The 19800-nt window shown below is 35.0% G+C and overlaps 2 protein-coding genes across 2 annotated transcripts; both read left to right on the top strand.

Moving 5' to 3' along the window:
* The first annotated feature begins 8805 nt into the window (after positions 1-8805).
* Positions 8806-10815, top strand: LOC145935592 (uncharacterized). Its single transcript, XM_083037083.1, has 2 exons — positions 8806-8846; positions 10257-10815. Exons 1-2 carry the CDS (start codon positions 8806-8808, stop codon positions 10813-10815), a joined length of 600 nt encoding a protein of 199 aa, XP_082893209.1.
* Positions 10816-14746: 3931 nt separating this feature from the next.
* Positions 14747-16960, top strand: LOC145935593 (esterase E4-like). Its single transcript, XM_083037084.1, has 4 exons — positions 14747-14756; positions 16196-16398; positions 16717-16892; positions 16948-16960. The coding sequence occupies exons 1-4, from the start codon at positions 14747-14749 to the stop codon at positions 16958-16960; spliced, it is 402 nt and encodes a 133-aa protein (XP_082893210.1).
* The last annotated feature ends 2840 nt before the right edge of the window (positions 16961-19800 follow it).

A 19800-nucleotide genomic window follows, 5' to 3' on the forward strand; every position in this document is an offset into this window, starting at 1 on the left:
TGACCGCGATATCGTCATCGATCTTACCGGTCTTCAAAGCGCGATGTTTCTTGCGGATTGATTCACTCGTTTTCGCAATCTCCTTAGCTATCTTTTCACGCTCGCGAATATTATCGCTCTCAGCCATGTTGACAGAGTGTCGAACGCTCGTGTTTCACCTCTCTCAACAGAACATCGGCAACGACTAATTGTTTTGCGGTATCGCGAACACGTTAAATCCGTTTCTGTATCGGCCGTTCATAAGCGAGCTATCCTTATCTATCTAGAAATCCATACTTTTGCTGCCAACAAGTACAACATAATTCACTAAAATCCTCGTATGACATGTCGGTATTCACGTGATCGTTGTACACGCACCGGCAGAAATGGTGTCCGGCGGTCCGGCGTTTGATGTGTGAATACGTGTATGACAGCCGAAAGTCATACGCACACATACATAGCGCGAAAATACGTGTCGCTTTAAGCGCGTCGGAGATCAAGGAGCGAAGGAGAAAGTAGTAGGAGGTACTCCGATATTGCATCTCTTTCGCACATCGCACGATCGAGAGAGAAAGCAATGCAAGACGTGATGTCTGCTAGTAGTGTCCAATAGCTATCTCACTCACTCGACGCTCGAATGAAGGGAGTGCGAGTGAGAAAGCTATATGGACACCGCGGATCGCGCTGTCTCTCGTTCGCTCCAATATCGATCCGTCGTACTTTTCTTTTTCTCCTTTAAGAAATGTGACCCGCGAGTCGCCGGGCGGTCCTCTCCGATATCTGGACGATGTTTGCCGCGTTCATGGCCTCCTGAACAGTGCCAAACGGATGTTCAGAGACTGCGGCGACGATAGCCTCGTCCACTTCGCCCATCGTTTTACGAGGACGACGATTATTATCACGATGATCGTGCAAAGCATGATCACCGCCATCAATAAATCGTTGTATCCAGCGTCGAACAGTTTTCTCAGAGCACGGAATAGCAGCAGTAATCTCTGCTACTGCTCTTCCGGCCTGATACTGTCCGACAATACGTCCACGTATTTCCGGACACAGGTTACGAGGCATTGTTAACTTTTTATCGAAATTACGTCCGCTTAATGCTGAGTCACCACGATAAATAAATTAATAAATGAAAAATATAAACAAATGAAAACCGCGGTCTCTAAAACATTCGCAGCCGCTGACGTAGTAGTAATTGTAGCAGTAGTTTGTTCGTGTATTTTCAGCGTACGGTATAAAAAAATTAAAATAATAAATTTTTCTTTTTAAGATCTCAAAAAAATTAGAAATAATTATTAAATAATTATTAACATAATCAACATAATCAATTAAATTTAATCCACCTGAGCATTATTCCTCAAAATTTTTTATGTTGTCGTTAAAAAGTTCTTTTATTCTGCCAAATTGTTGTTATTTAAATTATTTACTATCGATTTATGCTCTTAATTTTAAAATTTATGACTACAAAAAATTATAGCGAATTAAAGTTCAAATGTCGGCATTTAATAACTAGGGCACATATGTAAATGAGATAATTAATGGGGATACTATATAAAAACAATTAAAATAACGTTTAAGGGCAACACGGCTTACAAAATTAATAAAAACAAATGTTTATTACATGTAAAAATTTAAAAATAAATAATTATTTATGAATAATTGTTCCATTTTTCGCCACAAAATTATTATTTCAGCTCGAGTTAACATCGTCTTCTGAAAATAAACAATTGATGTTATAAACAATTAATAATTAATATCATAAAATATATAAATAAATTTATATAAATTCATATAATAACTTCAGCCGCTTCGTCATCTCTCGTTTCTGCTTCACTTGCTTTATATTCCTCTGAAAAATACACATACTATTGTAATAAAAATTTATTATTTGAACAATAAAATATACAGATTAATATATAATATCTTCATCTTTCTCGTTGATTATCTCACATTCATATCATATCTATTTTCCTTTAGTAATACATATATTATGCATATACATATATTATAAAATACTGTTCATAATCATAATATATGTATTTCTAGAGGAAAGTAGAGATGAGATGAATGTGAGATAGTCAATGAGGGAAATGAAGGTATTATATATTATAATTTGTATATTTTATTGCTTAAATAATGAATTTTTTATAACAATAATATGTATATTTTTCAGAGGAATATAAAGCGAATGAAGCAGAAGCAAGCGATAACGAAACGGCTAAAGTTATTATATGAATTTATATAAATTGATTTATATCTTATGACATTAATAATTGTTTATAACATTAATTGTTTATTTTCAGAAGACAATGTAAACTCGAGCAGAAATGATAATTTTGTGACGGAAGATGGAATAGTTATTAATAAGTAATTATATATTTTTAATTTTTTGCATGTGATAAACATTTGTTTTTATTAATTTTGTAATCCCTGTTGCCCTTAAATGTTATTTTAATTGTTTTTGTGTAATATTCTTGGTAATTATCACATTTACATATGTGCCCCAGTTATTAAGAGACGATATATAAAGGAGGATGGGTAAAATCATCGGATTTTGGCCTAAGCGATGGAACCTTTTTTATGCATGTTTTCTTATATTTTTGGATGTGCTGAATTCAAATCAAACGTTATTTTCAAGGTATACCAATGGGAAAATATTGAAAATCGCATTTAAATTGCAGATCTGCTCTTAGCATAACCCAAGATTAATGACGTAAACGTGGCGGTTATCTCATCTCGTGTGTGTGTGTTAAAAGTCAAGCATTACAAAAAATATTGTATGTGGCATGTGCGGAAGACAACGAATTACGTCGCGCGTGAAGTTGTCGCATTCGCCTCAGCTTATGATACAGATACATTCACACTCGTACTCGTGCCTTCGGCTTGTGCTACAACTTCACGCGCGACGTAATTCATTGTTTTCCACATTTGCCATACAAGATACTATTGGGATATTTCAGAAAAAAATTAGTTTTATTCTCACATTTAGACTGACTTACAGTCAAATTCGGCTCTATTAAAAAAAAAAAATTATTTTTATTAGAGCGCTTAGATTTATCTTTTCATATTTTCCGGCAATAATTACTCCGGCGCGGTGATATAATATATTTCTTCATTTTTTTATTGATTGGAGTGGATAAGATTGTAACATTTGTGGCGTGAGCTTAGCTAAAAAAGCAAGATCATCATATCGTCATGTAAGTGACAATATGTTTGAATACGTAATATGTTACAGAAAATCTCATCGTGACCAAACTCAAGCTGTTCAAAGCACAATTCCAAATAAGTACGACGAAGGGTCATGCTAAGAGGAGAACTTCAATTTAAATGCGATTTTCAATATTTTCCCATCGGTGCACCTTGAAAATAACGTTTGATTTGAATTCAACACATCCAAAAATATAAGAAAACATGCATAAAAAAGGTTCCATCGCTTGGGCCAAAATCCGGTGATTTTACCCATCCAGCTATAATAATTTTTTCTAGTCGTAAATTTTAAAACTAATAGCATAAATCGATGGTAAATAACTTAAATAACAACAATTTGGCAGAATAAAAGAACTTTTTAACGACAACATAAAAAATTTTGAGGAATAATGCTCAGATGAATATAATTGTATCCGGTTATTGATATAAGGATTAAAATAGTTAAAATGAGCTTTAAGCTGAAAATTAAACGCATTTGTTTACGCATTTTCAACCTACAGTATTAAAAAGTTAATTTCTCTTTTTAAAATCTCAATTAAAAGATAAGAAATAATTATTAAATAATTATTAATATCATATAATCAATTAAATCGACAATTAATGTTTCTAAAGGAAAAGTAATAAATTTTAAAATTTCTTTTAATTTTAATATTTTTTAATATTCTTTGTGTATATAATTTGTAATTTGTTTATAATTTAACATAATATTTATATATTGAGAGAGAGAGAGAAAGAGAGAGTCCGAATCGATTGAGATATACTGACAATGAGATACGTTTCTTTGAGAGAATTTATGTCGTAATTAATTGTAATTATCATTGTAATTGTAATTATCTTATGACATCTTATCATCGTATACATTATAATTATAATTGAAGGAGTCCAAATTTTTTGAAAATAAATTCAAGAATATTAATATTTTATTTTATCGCTTTATAATTTTGCATTTTTTGCCATTTTTAAGTTTTGAAAGAAGGGTGAATTTGATTTACAACAAATTATATTTTATAAAGGCGTATTAATTATTTTTTTAAATAAAAAAACTGATACTTTTTTTAGCTGCATATATAAAAAATTTAATGAGATTAAAGATACAATTTAATACAAGTCAGAACACATCATTTAATTGTAATATAACTTTGTTGAAAAATCGATATGTATATATCTTATTTAAATAATCGCGAGAAATGTTTATAACTTTAATTTTTTTTTAACTTTTTCAAAATTATGAATATAAATGTCAATAGAGGGCTTCTTTATATTTCTATATTATTATTATATCAATATATTATATGAATGTTATTAATATTTATAATTATTTAATAATATTTTCATACTATTAATACTATTAACATTATTATTAATATTATTATATTATTTATTAATCATTATGTTTATACATATAAACATAATAATTAATAAATAATATAATAATGTATAGCATAATATTTTTATGTGATTTAATTATTAATAGAATAAATGCACTCGCGGGTCACATTTCTTAAAGAAGAAAAAGAAAAGTACGACGGATCGATATTGGAGCGAACGAGAGACAGCGCGATCCGCGGTGTCCGTATAGCTTTCTCACTCGCACTCCCTTCATTCGAGCGTCGAGTGAGTGAGATAGCTTTTGGACACCACTAGCAGTCATCACGTCTTGCATTGCTTTCTCTCTCGATCGTGCGATGTGCGAAAGAGATGCAATATCGGAGTACCTCCTACTACTTTCTCCTTCGCTCCTTGATCTCTGACGCGCTTCAAGCGACACGTATTTTCGCGCTATGTATGTATGCGTATGACTTTCGGTTGTCATACACGTATTCACACATCAAACGCCGGACCGCCGCACACCATTTCTGCCGGTGCGTATACACATGTTTCAAGTTGGTATCATCCTGTTTAAACAAGATTAGCAGATTTGCGTTGTCGCGTATAAGATGTTTCGGTATTCTTGCGTATGTCTGACAGAGATAGAAGCAGTCGACGTTCGAGTGGCGTCCCATTGAAAAGTACACTCTTATCGTATTTTGTTTGTCGCACGCCACGTCATCGAAAACGAAAATCGAGTTTGGACATGCTTCGCTCGGTGGAATGACGTCACTGTTATTGGAGAATGTAAAATAGCCGATTTCATCGATCGACGTCAACAAATTCTCCAGATACCGATATTTTGGCTGTTGCAGCGACTTTGAGTACACGTACACGTTTTCAAAGCGGACATCGTGCGGGCTTTCTATCAAACTAATCAACACGTTAGTTTTACCACAATTCGAGGGGCCGCAAACGATCGCGCGTATAGTAGTCGGCAGTATCGTACCGTGTCTACGCATCTCCGCGTTGCCCCCATCGATCGTAATCTGGCGTCGTAATTCGTCACGCGTATCGCGAAAGGTTGTCGCACGAAATTCATGTTCACACTCCTGACTGGATCGAACGTCTGCCTATTTATAGCTGCGCGGAACCGCGAATTGCTCAGTAACGAAAAAATGTTTGTCTTGCTATCAAGTCCTTACGATATTTGTAATTTGAGCGCGGAACAGCTACAATTTGTGTCGAAAACAGTTTTATTGCGAATGTGCGGCAATTACGTCCACTGCGTGTGGGACAAGCTTCCGGAACATATAAAGGCGGATTTGGAGGTTCAAATCTATCGCCGCTGTTTCGAACATTACAATCGACCATGGCAGCGAACGCACATTGACGGTCCAGCGCCGATGATAAAAGATTGCAGCGAATGTCAACGAAAATAGGTAGAGGCCTATTAAATCTCGCGATAAACGCACTTCCGATCGAATTCCATATCCCCGGCTATCAATTTTGCGGTCCGCGCACGCGACTACAAAAGCGATTAGCCAGAGGCGATCGAGGTATCAACCCATTGGACGCGGCGTGCCGTGAACACGATATAGCGTACTCTCGAAGCAACGATCTCATCGAGAGACACGCGGCAGATAGGATACTCGCCAAGGAAGCGCAAACTCGCATCGTTGCGAGAGATTCGACTCTCGGTGAGAGAGGCGCCACAGCTGTCTGGGCAGCGATGAAAGCTAAGACGAAGTTCGGTATGGGCCTGAAGACGACAAAGACAAAGACGAAAAAAAAGATGGCGAAGAAATGAATACTTCCGGTAGCGAAACGTGGGGGTGTATTGCCGATTCTACCAATGTTGGGCGCGCTCGGATCTCTGATCGGTGGAGCGGCTGGTGTAGCAAAGATGGTGAACGACGGAAAAGCTGCACAACGTCAGTTGCAAGAGATGGTACGTCACAATCGCGCCATGGAAGGTCACGGATTGTATCTCGCTTCATACAAACACGGACGAGGAGTTTCAACGAGAAAATGGAAAAAAAAAAACGTCATAGAGACGCTGAAAATGCCGCAGGGTGTAACTACCCACATACAATTGCTACAACCGGCAAAACGTATGCACATTCCGTATTTTAGAGGTGTTTTCATGCGTGATTCATTACCGATCGGTGGTATATATCGAAACGAGAGCGGCATCGTAAATTTGGATAACGCTAAAGGATCGGGTATTCATTGGGTAGCGTATGCAAAGAGGGGGGATCGCGCTATATATTTTGACAGTTTCGGCAATCTTCGACCGCCGAATGAATTGGTGCGATATTTATATGTGACAAAGATACAATACAATTACACACCTGTTCAAACTTACAATCAAAGCATCTGTGGACAATTGTGCTTACAGTTTCTCCGAGCGGTCGATGCACGCGAATTTAAAAACTGACATTGCGCTATTTAACTCAGTATTCGTTTAACAGTTTTGTCAACATGTCTATGACATTCACACTGACCGGGAAGAGTAGTGTTCTCGCGGTAAACTACTTTCCCGCCGTAGATTTGAGCGACGATGAATACGAGCTAGGTCTAGCGGATTTTGAGACTTATCACACGATATCGAACGTGAATTCCTCGAATAATAAATTTTACTTTGGCAAAGATGACTCGGAAATTACGATTCCCGAGGGATCGTACGAGCTGCAAGCGATACATGAGTTTTTGAAACATGCAATTTCACGAAAACGTCCGCGACACGCTGTTCGTGACGATGATAAAAAACACGCTGACACCACGCATATTCGGACGAATGACGACGGTGACTTTGAAGATGGAGAATATCCGATAGTGCTCCGCGCTAATTATAATACGATGAGGAGCGAGATCAAATGCGCCTACAGAATGAATTTTAGCAAGCCTAACATCATGGGATCGCTGCTGGGATTCTCGAACCGTATACTACAGCCGCGAAAATGGTACTAGTCGGACATGCCGATTAATATTATCAACGTGAACATTATCCGCGTAGAATGTAATGTGATCGCGGGCGCGTACAGCAACGGCAAACTCGTTCATACGATACATGAATTTTCACCGAGGGTACCACCAGGATATAAGATATCGGAAACATCGGCGCACATCATTTACCTGCCGATCATCGTGCGGAGCATTACGGATTTAACGTTACGCGTTGTCGATCAGGACAGACGATTGCTCGATTTTCGAGGAGAAGAAATCACCATTAGATTGCACGTACGACGACGACAGCGATAACGTACGTGTGCGGCGTATGAGATGCTCGTGTTGAACGGAACGAAAGACACGAGAGATAACACAATCTTTACGGAGCCAGCGACAACAACAACAACGTCGACATTCGCTAATATCCAATCATCCGGTTGCACTAAGAAAAAGAAACTGAACGCATCAAACGTTGCGTTTTTACAATCTTTGGGATTCGCGGTCCGAAACATCTGAACAATGACCGACATCCTCAACATCGGAGACGAGCCAATCTTCGATGATCGCATCGTCAAGATCGAGACTCACACGTACAACCCGTTCGCTAACACAACATTCGGACACAGTGATGAGATAAGAATACCTATACAACAACAGGATCTGTATACGTTGCCGTATGAGAGTTTCCTATACATCGAGGGAGAACTAAAGATAAATAAACCAGCCGAAGGATCTGCTGTGATACAGGGAAATAATTGTGTCGCATTCATGTTCGATGAGATTCGATACGAACTCGATGGCGTGGAGATTGATCGCAACAGAAACGTGGGAATAACAAGTTTGCTCGAAAACTATGTAACGATATCATCCGATAGAAGCGTGATTATGAGAAACGCCAGCTGGACTGATCCGACTACTGCGAATGGAAACTTCAATTTTTGCGTACCGCTCTACATGTTATTGGGATTTTGCGAGGATTACAGACGAGTGGTGATTAACGCTCGTCATGAGTTAATCTTAATACGATCGCGCAACGACAACAATTGTCTGTGTGGAGATTCGACGCTGGAGCTTGTGATCAACATATTCAAAATACAATGGCGAATGCCACATGTGTTATTGAGCGAGATTAACAAACTGTCGATGCTGCGCGCTCTGGAAAGCGGACATTACCTCAGCATGGGTTTTCGCTCGTGGGATCTGTATGAGTATCCGCTATTGCAGCGTACAACCAAGCATTCATGGGCCATTAAGACAGCGACTCAGCTGGAGAAGCCACGATATGTTATCTTCGCTCTGCAGACAGGTCGGAAAAACATTATGTCTGAGGATATGAGTCGATTCAACGATTGCAAGATGACCAACGTGAAACTCTATCTGAATTCGGAATGTTATCGGTACGACGATATGAATCTGGATTTCGATAAAAACAGATGGTCGATTCTGTAAGATACGTATGCGCGTTTCTGCAAGAACTATTATGGATACGAGTATCTCGAGCCGAGTCTCACCGTCTCAATGTTTCTACGTAACGGCCCATTCGTAATCATCGATTGTTCTCGACAAAACGAATCGATCAAGAGCGCAACCGTGGATGTGAGATTGGAATTCGAGTGTAAGGAGAATGTGCCGATGAATACCTCTGCGTACTGTCTCATCATACATGATCGCGTGATCCAGTACAGCCCGTTGACCAACGTTGTGCACAAAATCACCTAAACGCACCAACAATTTAGAGAGAGGGGGAAGCATAGCAGAATATAAATCAAAGTGTTATGAGATGGTTGTCATTCTTCTTTATAACTGATGCATCGAAGAGAGAGATCTCGTCATATCCGTACCAATGTTTGTGGATCTACAGGGGTTTATCCTCAATAAACAATTCATTGTAAAGAAAGCGGCAATCCTGAGAAGAGGATTTATTTTATCCCATTATTTTTTCGCATGTCCTGTACCATGGGGTGTGCTCATAAAATCGGAGAGACACCAAGCCTCATGGTTGACTCAAAATCATCATGGATTACAATAGAAAGATGGAAACGTTCCATATAGCATGGCTCAGCGTTTGATTACAACAGCTATCGTTGGTGGACCACATGAAGAAGAAGAAGAAGAAGAATCCTTTCTCGTATATGTAAAAGGACTTGAAAAGCGAGAATGGTTAGCCGATATATTGGATGATGCGGGAAACGGTTTCATTATTGAGACCTTGGATGCTGATTACGACGATATCGAGTCTCTAAATAATCTAGATGTTAAAAACACTATGCGATGTGGAAAACATGTTAAGAATTGCGCATTACAAAATGTATTCAAAATATTTAACTGGTGGTCGCAACGCCAGAAAGAATTGCAAGATTTGGAAAAATAAAATATTTAAACATTAATGTTTTATTTTTTATTCCCCCTCCTCATTCCTTCCCTCGCGAGTCGTTTAAGAATTCTTTTTATCCGAGCACCGTCTCTCCCTTCTCCTAAATTTCAGAGGGCCAATAGTATTCTAGAATCTCCCACCACATTTACCCCACTACTTTGAAAAATAAGTGTCACGTATATTCTTAATTTTATACGATCAATGTTGCGTTAACTGTTCGTGCTGGTGGTTCATTTTTAAAATCTGGAAATATGTACTACGCTGAAAGAAGCAGTGGCTCCGGCAGACGTGTGAATAATTACGTACCGAGTCGTGATGACACTCCATCGTTTGAGAATAAATGTGACGAGTAAGTTTTGTTTAACTTCTTTCTATCTTTATATTTTTTTTTTTTACAAATTGTATTACTTTTAAACTAATTTCGTTTTTACAGCATTTTGTTGGAGCGTCGTGCGGTTCGTATACTAGGCAGACGATACACATTCACAGCTACCGAGTTCAAATTCCTCGCAATTGGTATCAACGTGGGTCCACCGAGTTACGTGGAGTTCGTTATAGGAGATCGAGGAAAGGAACTGATACTATCTCTCGAAGCGTGGAAGGGACTCTACGAGCAACGTCACAATATCCAAAATTTTCTTCGGTGCGACTCGAAAGATGTCCACAGTTTTATAAGCGTTGGACCACTAACAGTGAGATTTCATACGATTAACGACGCCAAGTTAATAAGTCTTGAATCTTCAAATGTACGCATGATGATGATCGAATCGACGTTACACCATATGTTCGATCTCGATCCATGCATTGATGTAACTTTTGACCGATTGGTTAAAATTACCGATACAGTCGATATCAAGTTTACACAATGTTCAAATATCGCATCCAATGTAACGAATCCTAAAGAAGTATCAAATGTAATACGCGCTAGCGACGCCTTCAACAAGCATCAGCTCATCGATTGCGAGCTGGCAGCTTTAGTTTTTAGTCCATAATATGTAAGAAAAAAATATTTAAAAGAAGAATAAAGAGTTTTTAGGTCTAAATTATGATGTAATTTCTTTGCATGCATTTCCAATCCGCACTCTTTCCCACCCGTAAACAGTTCCCTAGCTCTTATACGTATAACTCCCCAATAATTGCGTGGTCCTTGCGGGGGATGACGTCATGCGGGAATGACGTCATGCGGGGAATGGGACCGCGAGGCTAGAGACCGAGAGGCTAGGGACTGAGAGGCTAGGGACCGAGAGAGAGGTAGCGCGAGAGAGATAGCGCGAGAGAGATGACGCGAGGCGCAGCGAGGAGAGAGAGAGAGAGAGAGAGAGATGACGCGAGGCGCAGCGTCAGCCCTAAAATCTTCATTCCTTTCCATAATATCCTAATGATTTTATGGACATTTAATGGACATTTTGTCCATAAAATGAGAAACATAATTTTATGGATTCTAGAGCGCTCCGGTTACAAGCAGCCGAACGTTGGCGCCAATACGTTGCATTCTTCCTTAAAAAATATTAAGGAAGATGTTTCGCTGCCGTTTTATGGGAGATTTTCCGCGAGGGTACAAAGCTGCCGAACGTCAACGCAAATAGGTAGAGGCCTATTAAATCACGTTTCAACATTTTCGTCGCAGCGTCGGCCTTAAAATCATCATTCCTTTCCATAATATCCTAATGATTTTATGGACATAAAATGAAAAAAACATAGTTTTAATGGACTCTAGAACGCTCCGTTGACAAGTTTGAGTAGCCGGACATTGGCGCTTGTTCTATACCTTTTTGGGAAAATGTCTAAGATCCCTCATAAAAAAGTCGTAAAGATACCATCTACAAATATTGCACTCAGAAAACTCCCCCTCCTTTGCCGAAACATCCCCTCCACCCCGCGTAACGTCAGCCCCCTCGCCGGCGAGATCCCCCCGCCCGCGTAACGCCAGCCCCCGCGCCAACGAGATCCCCCGCACCGCGCACCCCCCTCGGAGGACCTGTGTTAGAATTGGCCTAGTATAGCTATTGTTTGCAAATCAGTCAATATAATTATAATAATTTCGTGTTATTTCGCTTTATGTTACATCAAAAAAACAGTTCAAATAATTACTCATTAGTTGGAAACATTAAACAATTTTCTTCTTCAATATTTTTCAATTAAACAAAGTGAGATCAAAATCCTCAATATCAGGTAAATTAGCGTTATAAGTTGACTGCTGATTGTTATTTGATGTTTCAACATCTTTAGCACCTCTACCAGAATTTGATAGATTGTCTGAACTGTTTAAGAATCTGCACAAAATTAAAAATATAAATTTCGGAATTAATCAATATCATATTTTTTTTGTAAAATGTGTACGATGTATAATTGTTAAGTACAAATAATAAATATATACATATAAATAATATTACAAAAAATTAAAAAGAAATTTATGTTTCTATCAATGCTTGATAGATAATCAATAAACAATTTGTTCGCAAAAATGTCAATTATAATTTTGTATTATTTCGCTACATCAAATAAGCAGTATAAATAATTACTCATTAGGAAAGACCATTAAAGAATTCTCTCCTCTAATATTTTCTATTGAACAACTCTTTTTTCCAATATTCTTCATTACATTATTAACAGAAAAATCGATATCTTTTTTAGTATCCTCAGAGACAGTACTACAACTTGACAAAGGAAAACTGCTTGATGTTGCAGCATATTTACCGGAATTGAAAAGATTTTCTAAACGACTTGATAATCTGCAGAATTAACACAATATAAATTTCTGAATTAATCAATATTATGAAGACTTCAAAGTAAATTATGTGCACAATAAATAATTATTGAGTACAAAGTTTATAATTGCAAACTATAATATTAATAAAACAGTTTTATTATCCAAACATTTTTTGCTCAAAATATCTATAATCAAATACATATATATTTATGTATAATGTGTGTGTATATGCAAATATGAAAAATAATAAAGAAATTCAAGACATTGAACAGTTTTAAACTGCATGGGTATATGTATATATTTTTCATTTTCAATAGAAACATAAAACATTAGAAACATCTATTTGCAATTTTTTTCTATTAATTAATTAGAATTACTTGTATGCGTGTGCGTGTGTGTCATATATAATATGTAAGTAATTCTAATTAATCCGCTACACACACACACACACACACACACACACACACACACACACACACACTTGTTCAAAATTTGAATTATGACTATTAAGTTTAAACTTTTGCATCTAAAATATTAGTTTACTCGAATATTTACATTTGTAATAAACATATTCTACAAATCTAAATTTTATATATTATTATTCATTATGCATAATTTTGTTCATTGCATAAAAAAATGTACATTAATGATTAAAAGAAAACAAAACAGTAATAAATCAATTTATCGATGTTTCTCTTACCCCGTTGGTATATGTTCTGAAGGTACCGAGATATTATGAGATTGAGATAAATGTATCATTAATTTAAAAGAATTACATTTATCAATCTGTTCGCAAGTTTCGCATTTCTGAGTGACCTCAAATGTGTCCAGTACCCAAGTGTTGAGTAAACCAATTTAATTGCTATTTCTTCACAAAGCTTATGTTTACTTTCCATGTGTTTCATTATTGTAGAACATATACGAATACTTTTTTCATAAGTCTTAGTACAATTATCACATTTAAATTTGTTTCCTGATGAAGAATAGGGCAACACTCCTGATGCATCAATTTCTTTATGCATTCTTTTTATATGATCTTTAATAATATTCTTGTAAAATTTCAGTTGGTATATTGCATCACAAATATAACATACTGCATGATCTTCGTTATATTTTGCTAAATAATTCCATATCCATTGACGAGATTTATTTAATCTGCATAGAATAAAAAGTAAATTGTTGGAGTTAACAATATGTTAAAGCCTTGCTTGAATTATGTGCACAATGTGTAATTACTAATACTAGATAAAATCCAATATTATTAATAAGCTTTTATTGTCTCCTTCAATTTCTTTCATCCCTAAAACTTGAATTTTCAATATTCTTAAATATAAACATTAAACAATTATCATCAAATACAAAAATGTTTACCCTGTTATTCACATACTTGTTCATACTTTTATATAGAAATGCCACAAACTATCGATTATAAAAGTTCTAAATGTAATAAATGGCAAATTTATTAATATATATTACATCATATTTTGCATATACATAAGATGTTAAATAAAAGAATTTTTGAGAACAAGTAGATTGATTTTAAAAAAAATGTAATTAACAGGTGTTCTACAATTAAATTCTTTGAATTAATTAGACTTTGTTTTCTTGTTCGGATTAAATATGCTTTCAAAATATGTGACTCTTTTTATAACCTTGTATATTTGTACTTTAATATTATATTAGCTAACAATAAAAGTTAACTCAAATATTTAATATTTGTGATAAACATCCTACATATTTGAATTTATGATTTTATTCATTATACATAATTCTATTCATTGTGCAAAAATGATTCCAAAGTGCGAAAATAAAAAATGAAATTTAATTCATCGCCGTTTCCCTTACCTTTTACGTGTCGCCATTTCCGAAAGTACAACGAAATTATATTTTTTTTCTGTATTCGATAAATTTGATAATAATTAACACAAATATCAATAATGCTTGATTGTTCTTGATGTGATATAGTCTCACAATCGGTCTTATTACCTTCACTCGATCTTGCTGATATCTGCTCTGTATCATAGATCGTGCACTTCTATATAGGTACATGTGAAAAATTATTTTAACGAAAAATATACGAAAGATATACAAATTTGTAATAGAATAAAAGAAGGTCGTGGGAAGAAGTATAATTCATTGTAGAAACATAAATATTGGTACACAATCTAAACTTGCCTAACGTTTTAAGTTTTACGATTAAATGTTAACCAATAATGACACCGAGTAGGAAACAATTTGAAAAAAATTTTATAATTATAAACATTACAATAGATGCGACTGTTCGACACTTTCCAAATTTCTGAAAGATATGTTTGACTTAGCAGATATTACTTCTGTCAGAATAATTAGTGTAAATCACTAGGCTAACAAAAAAGACAAAAATACGGAATATCAATTTTTAATCAGTTAATATATAATAGACTTGTATGTGTATTAAATAAATTAAAAATATATTTATTTTATTTATTTTTATTTTATTTTGTTTTATTTATTTTATTCATAAATTTGCACTAATTTTACATTACTATTATCACTTTCAATGCATCGGACCTATCAAGAAATTATGTATAAACACAAAAATCATTCTTGCGAAAATATTTTGGTTTAATACTCTTTTAAAAGAGTATTAAATTCTTACAAAATCTAAAATAAAATTATATCTTTCTTTCTCTCATTTAACACGAAATATAAGTAAAATGTATAAAAAAATTATTTACATATGAACTATAAAAAATATATATAAAATTATTTATTTTTGGCAATCCTTAATAAATAAATAGTTAAAAAAATATGTGTGCATATAGATATAATTAATTTGTATGTTAAATAATGCAAGAGACAAAAGCAAACGATTGTTTATCAGAGGCTCTTTAATTTTTACACTTTTTTGGAATTATTTAAGTCAAAACTGAAATTATTGCAAATTGTATGAATGTATGCAATTGCTTGATATAGCAACTACTTGATACAGCACAAGATGTATTACTATGCTTATGTAAAATACTATTTTATTAATGACAATATATCAACTTTATATTTTTCTTCTTACATTTACAGTATCGCATAAGAACACATATTTTTACCTGAACAAACTAAAATGTTATTTATAAAATAACTTATGTACATTATTAGTACATTTTCTTATTAGTTATTAGTACATAGTTATTTTTACATTTTATTAAAATTATTTTTGTGGAATATATAATTATAATATATAGAATATATAATTGTATAAATTATATATATATATATATATATATATATGTTATAAATATGTTATATAAAATATATATAAATACATAAAATATAAATATATTATATAAGATATTTAAAAAATGATGGATATCTAGATAAAAGACATTTTTCAATGTGTGGCGATGCTTACTTAGGAAATAGTTAACACATTATATGTTTACAGATAATTTTATACAGTTTTACAAAATCATTTCACGTTATATATATTATATTGTATATATATAATTGAATATATAATTAATAATTATAGATTATACAAGATATAAAATACATGGAGAAATAATGGATATCTGTAGAATATACCTATAATTATAGATTATACAAAATATTATTAAGAAATATAAAATTTCTTATATAAAAATTTTTTTTAAGTTGAACAAACAATTTATGCATAAGATGCTCCTCAGGTATTTACGGACGAGATCAGGGTGAACATGTGAAGAAATTGAATAGTGATTTCCACAATGTTGCACCTCTCAGCTTATACTACGAAGAGCGATACCGTCTTCGAGATACACAATTTCGAGATGAAATAAGCACTAGTATTCGCGAATTCTACTTCGGCAATGAAGACGATAAATCCGATGAAGCTAGATTCAAAGTCATCGATGTAAGTTCAAATTAAATAATATAAATGTTAATATTTTTGAAGTTTTAAAACGAAAAGAATATATGATTTCATTTTCTATTTTTATTATAAAAAATAAGACATTTTCTTTAACTCGCAAATAGAGTATACAGTTTCTACAAAAATTATTTTATTCTAAAAAATTATTTAATAATACTTATAATATGTTTTCTATTTTATGCAAAATTAATCCAACAAGAGAATTGCAGTATTAATTTAATTACTAATTAGTTTCTACTAATTACTATTTAATTACTAATTTATTTAATTAGTTTCTGTATTAATTTAATAACTTTGCAGATGTACAGCGACGCGTGGCTTAATCACGGCACTCACGAAGCTATCCAAGACTTTATTGTGAATCAAACTTCACCAGTCTATTATTACTACTTCGCGTACAGAGGAAGCGCGTCTTTTAGCTCGATATTCGGCGATAGAAAGAAGAATTATGGAGTGTCACACGCGGACGAATTGCAGTATTTGTTCCCTGTGGGTGAACAATTGTTCGTGGAAATGGAATTGTCCAAGCAGGATAACGAGATAATCAGTATCATGACCGAACTCTGGTACAATTTTGCAAATTCCGGGTGTGTTAATATTTTAGCGATAAAATTTATTACTGAATACAACCAGCTATCTCACAATTCGGATTTACATCGTGATTTTATTATGACTATATATCAGAATTGTATACATATACATATATAAGTTTTATAAAAATATGAAAGACCAGTATATAATACAATTAATATTTAATCACGATAATAGTTAGCGTAATAATGTCTATTTTTTGCATTATTTTATCATGATTATCTTATAATAATTATACAATGAGTTAATAATGGAGTTATAATAATTTTTTCTTTTGATTATACGTTGAAAATGAAAATGATTAGTATATAAGGTACATATTACAATAAAATTCTTTAGAAATCCAACGCCAAAGGTCACGAAGGCAATTCCCATAAAGTGGAAGCCGGTGAAAACAAATTATTCACCAGAGTATCTATACATAGGAAATTCGTCTAAGATAATTATGGAAAACAATCTTCTCTCGGAAAGAATGACATTTTGGAATCAGCTAACACATCGGATGAAGTTACATAGTGCAGATTAAAAAAATTTTAAGGACGAGTTGTAATTCACAGTTGTAATTAACATTTTTATAAATTGTTGTACGAAGATCTTTCAGTGATTGCAAGAACTTCAAAATGTTGAGATCTCTTAAGAATTTTTAAGAATTGATTTTCAAAATTTATTTTATAAGAATATATTTTTAATCTTAATTGAAACTTTATAAACAATTTTAATTATGGGTTATTATAAAATTTTGTATTAAAATGATTTTAATAAAGATATTAAATCTAATGTATATGTTCTCAAGTTGCATTTTCTTTATATTTTTTCTACAAGGCTTAGGCTTATTCTTTTTTTTTCTTTAAGTCTAAGTCTCTCTTCATAAACATCAATGCATTTTATGAAATCATTTGGTATCAATGCACATTTTCTTAATTTCTTATTCATAGATATAGTCGTAAAATTAAGAGCCATAATTTTTATAATCTTCTTATTAACAAAAATTAAAAGATAAATATATATCTTGTGATTATTAATTTTCTCAAATAGTAATAACATAATCTGTGCACAATTTTTCTGTTATTTTAACATGAACAGTTATATTCCATTTTTTAAAGAGTATATGATATTTTTCTTAAATTTTCTGAATCTAAACAATAAAATATAATTATTATAAATTTCCATATTTATGATTATATATTTACAATTATATATCTAATTATATATTTATAATTATATATAAGTAGATATACTATACCAATTCTAACTCAGGGGCAATGAGGGTGGAGAGGGGCGAGGGGAACCTGTGGCGCGGGGGAATGACGTCACGCGGGAGGGGGAATGACGTCACGCGGGGAGGGGGAAACGTCCGCGATATACCGCGAGGGGTCCACGGGGTGGGGGGAGCGTCCGCGATTTTGGTGCCGGGTCCGCGAGGGGTCCGCGGGGAGGGGGGAGCGTCCGCGATTTTGGTGCCGGGTCCGCGAGGGGTCCGCGGGGAGGGGAAAGGATCCGCGATTTTGGTGCAGGGTCCGCGAGGGGTCCGCGGGGAGGGGGAAGCGTCCGCGAGGGGTCCGCGGGGAGGGGGAGGCGTCCGCGTGGTTAGTGTCCGCGAGGGGGCCGCGGGGAGGGGGAGCGTCCGCGATTTTGGTGCCGGGTCCGCGAGGGGTCCGCGAGGAGGGGAAAGCGTCCGCGATTTTGGTGCCGGGTCCGCGAGGGGTCCGCGAGGAGGGGAAAGCGTCCGCGATTTTGGTGCCGGGTCCGCGAGGGGTCCGCGGGGAGAGAAGAATCCGCGAAAGACCGCATGAAGCTTTTTGGGTGAGGGGTCCGCAGGGAGAGAGGAACGCGAAGGAGAGCGCGAGGCACACGTGAGAGAGATGACGCAAGCGAGGCGTATATGCAAAAGCGAGAGAGATAGCGGTCGCGAGATGATTCAGCGAAGGAGAGCGCGAGGTGTTGCAGCGAGGCGTATATGCAAGAGCGAGAGTGATAGCGCGAGATGAGAGGTAGCGAGATGACGCGAAGGAGAGCGCGAGAGCTGATGCAGCGAAGGAGAACGCAAAGAGAGAGGCGTTCGTAAGAGAGAATTTTTTTAATTAATATTTTTTTTCTTTTAATATTTTTTTAAATTAATAAGATTTTAATAGGAGGAAAGGAGAGAGGACCTATTCTAAAATAAATTATATATTTTTTAATATTTAAAATAATGTTTATTATATAACTCTGTATGTGTGTGTGTGTGTGTGTGTGTGTGTGTGTGTGTGTGTGTGTGTGTGTGTGTGTGTGTGTGTGTGTGTGTGTGTGTGTGTGTGTGTGTGTGTGTGTGTGTGTGTGTGTGTGTGTGTGTGTGTGCGCAATCATACAATTTTGTGTGTGTAAATTTAAAAATTTTAAATATAAAATATAATATAAAATACTATGATGGCTGCGTCATGATGATCGAACCAGGTGGGTTGATATGATATTTTGCGATGATCGACCCATGTATCACGACTTGTGGTATGAGGCGGAGGCTGTGAGGTGGTGGCTGCGAGGTGGTGGGGCGGTGGCTGCGAGGCGGCAGGGAGGAACTCCTACATGACAGAAATTTTTTATTAAATATATTATTTATTTTATTAATCAATTTATTATTTTAATAATTTATAATTGAAGAGAAATACTTACAACAATTATTCCTCCTCAGAGGATTCTCTATGCTCAGCATAGTAAAATCTAGAAACGCTCGACTCGAATAGGAGAGAGCGATTTTTCGGATCAGCCCATAGTTTCATAGCCCATAGTTGATATTTTAGAGCATCAGTATGAGGT

The sequence above is a fragment of the Prenolepis imparis genome, unplaced genomic scaffold, assembly GCF_030444845.1.
Source record: "Prenolepis imparis isolate NDT839.2.m4 unplaced genomic scaffold, iyPreImpa1.0 SCAF_4, whole genome shotgun sequence".
Lineage (NCBI taxonomy): Eukaryota > Metazoa > Arthropoda > Insecta > Hymenoptera > Formicidae > Prenolepis > Prenolepis imparis.

Coding starts and splice junctions, on each gene's coding strand:
- LOC145935592 (XM_083037083.1), top strand. CDS start 8,806: ATGACCAACGTGAAACTCTATCTGAATTCGGAATGTTATCG. Junction 8,847..10,256: donor CTGAATTCGGAATGTTATCG/GTACGACGATAT, acceptor TCGTTTTTACAG/CATTTTGTTGGAGCGTCGTG.
- LOC145935593 (XM_083037084.1), top strand. Junction 16,399..16,716: donor CTAGATTCAAAGTCATCGAT/GTAAGTTCAAAT, acceptor ATAACTTTGCAG/ATGTACAGCGACGCGTGGCT.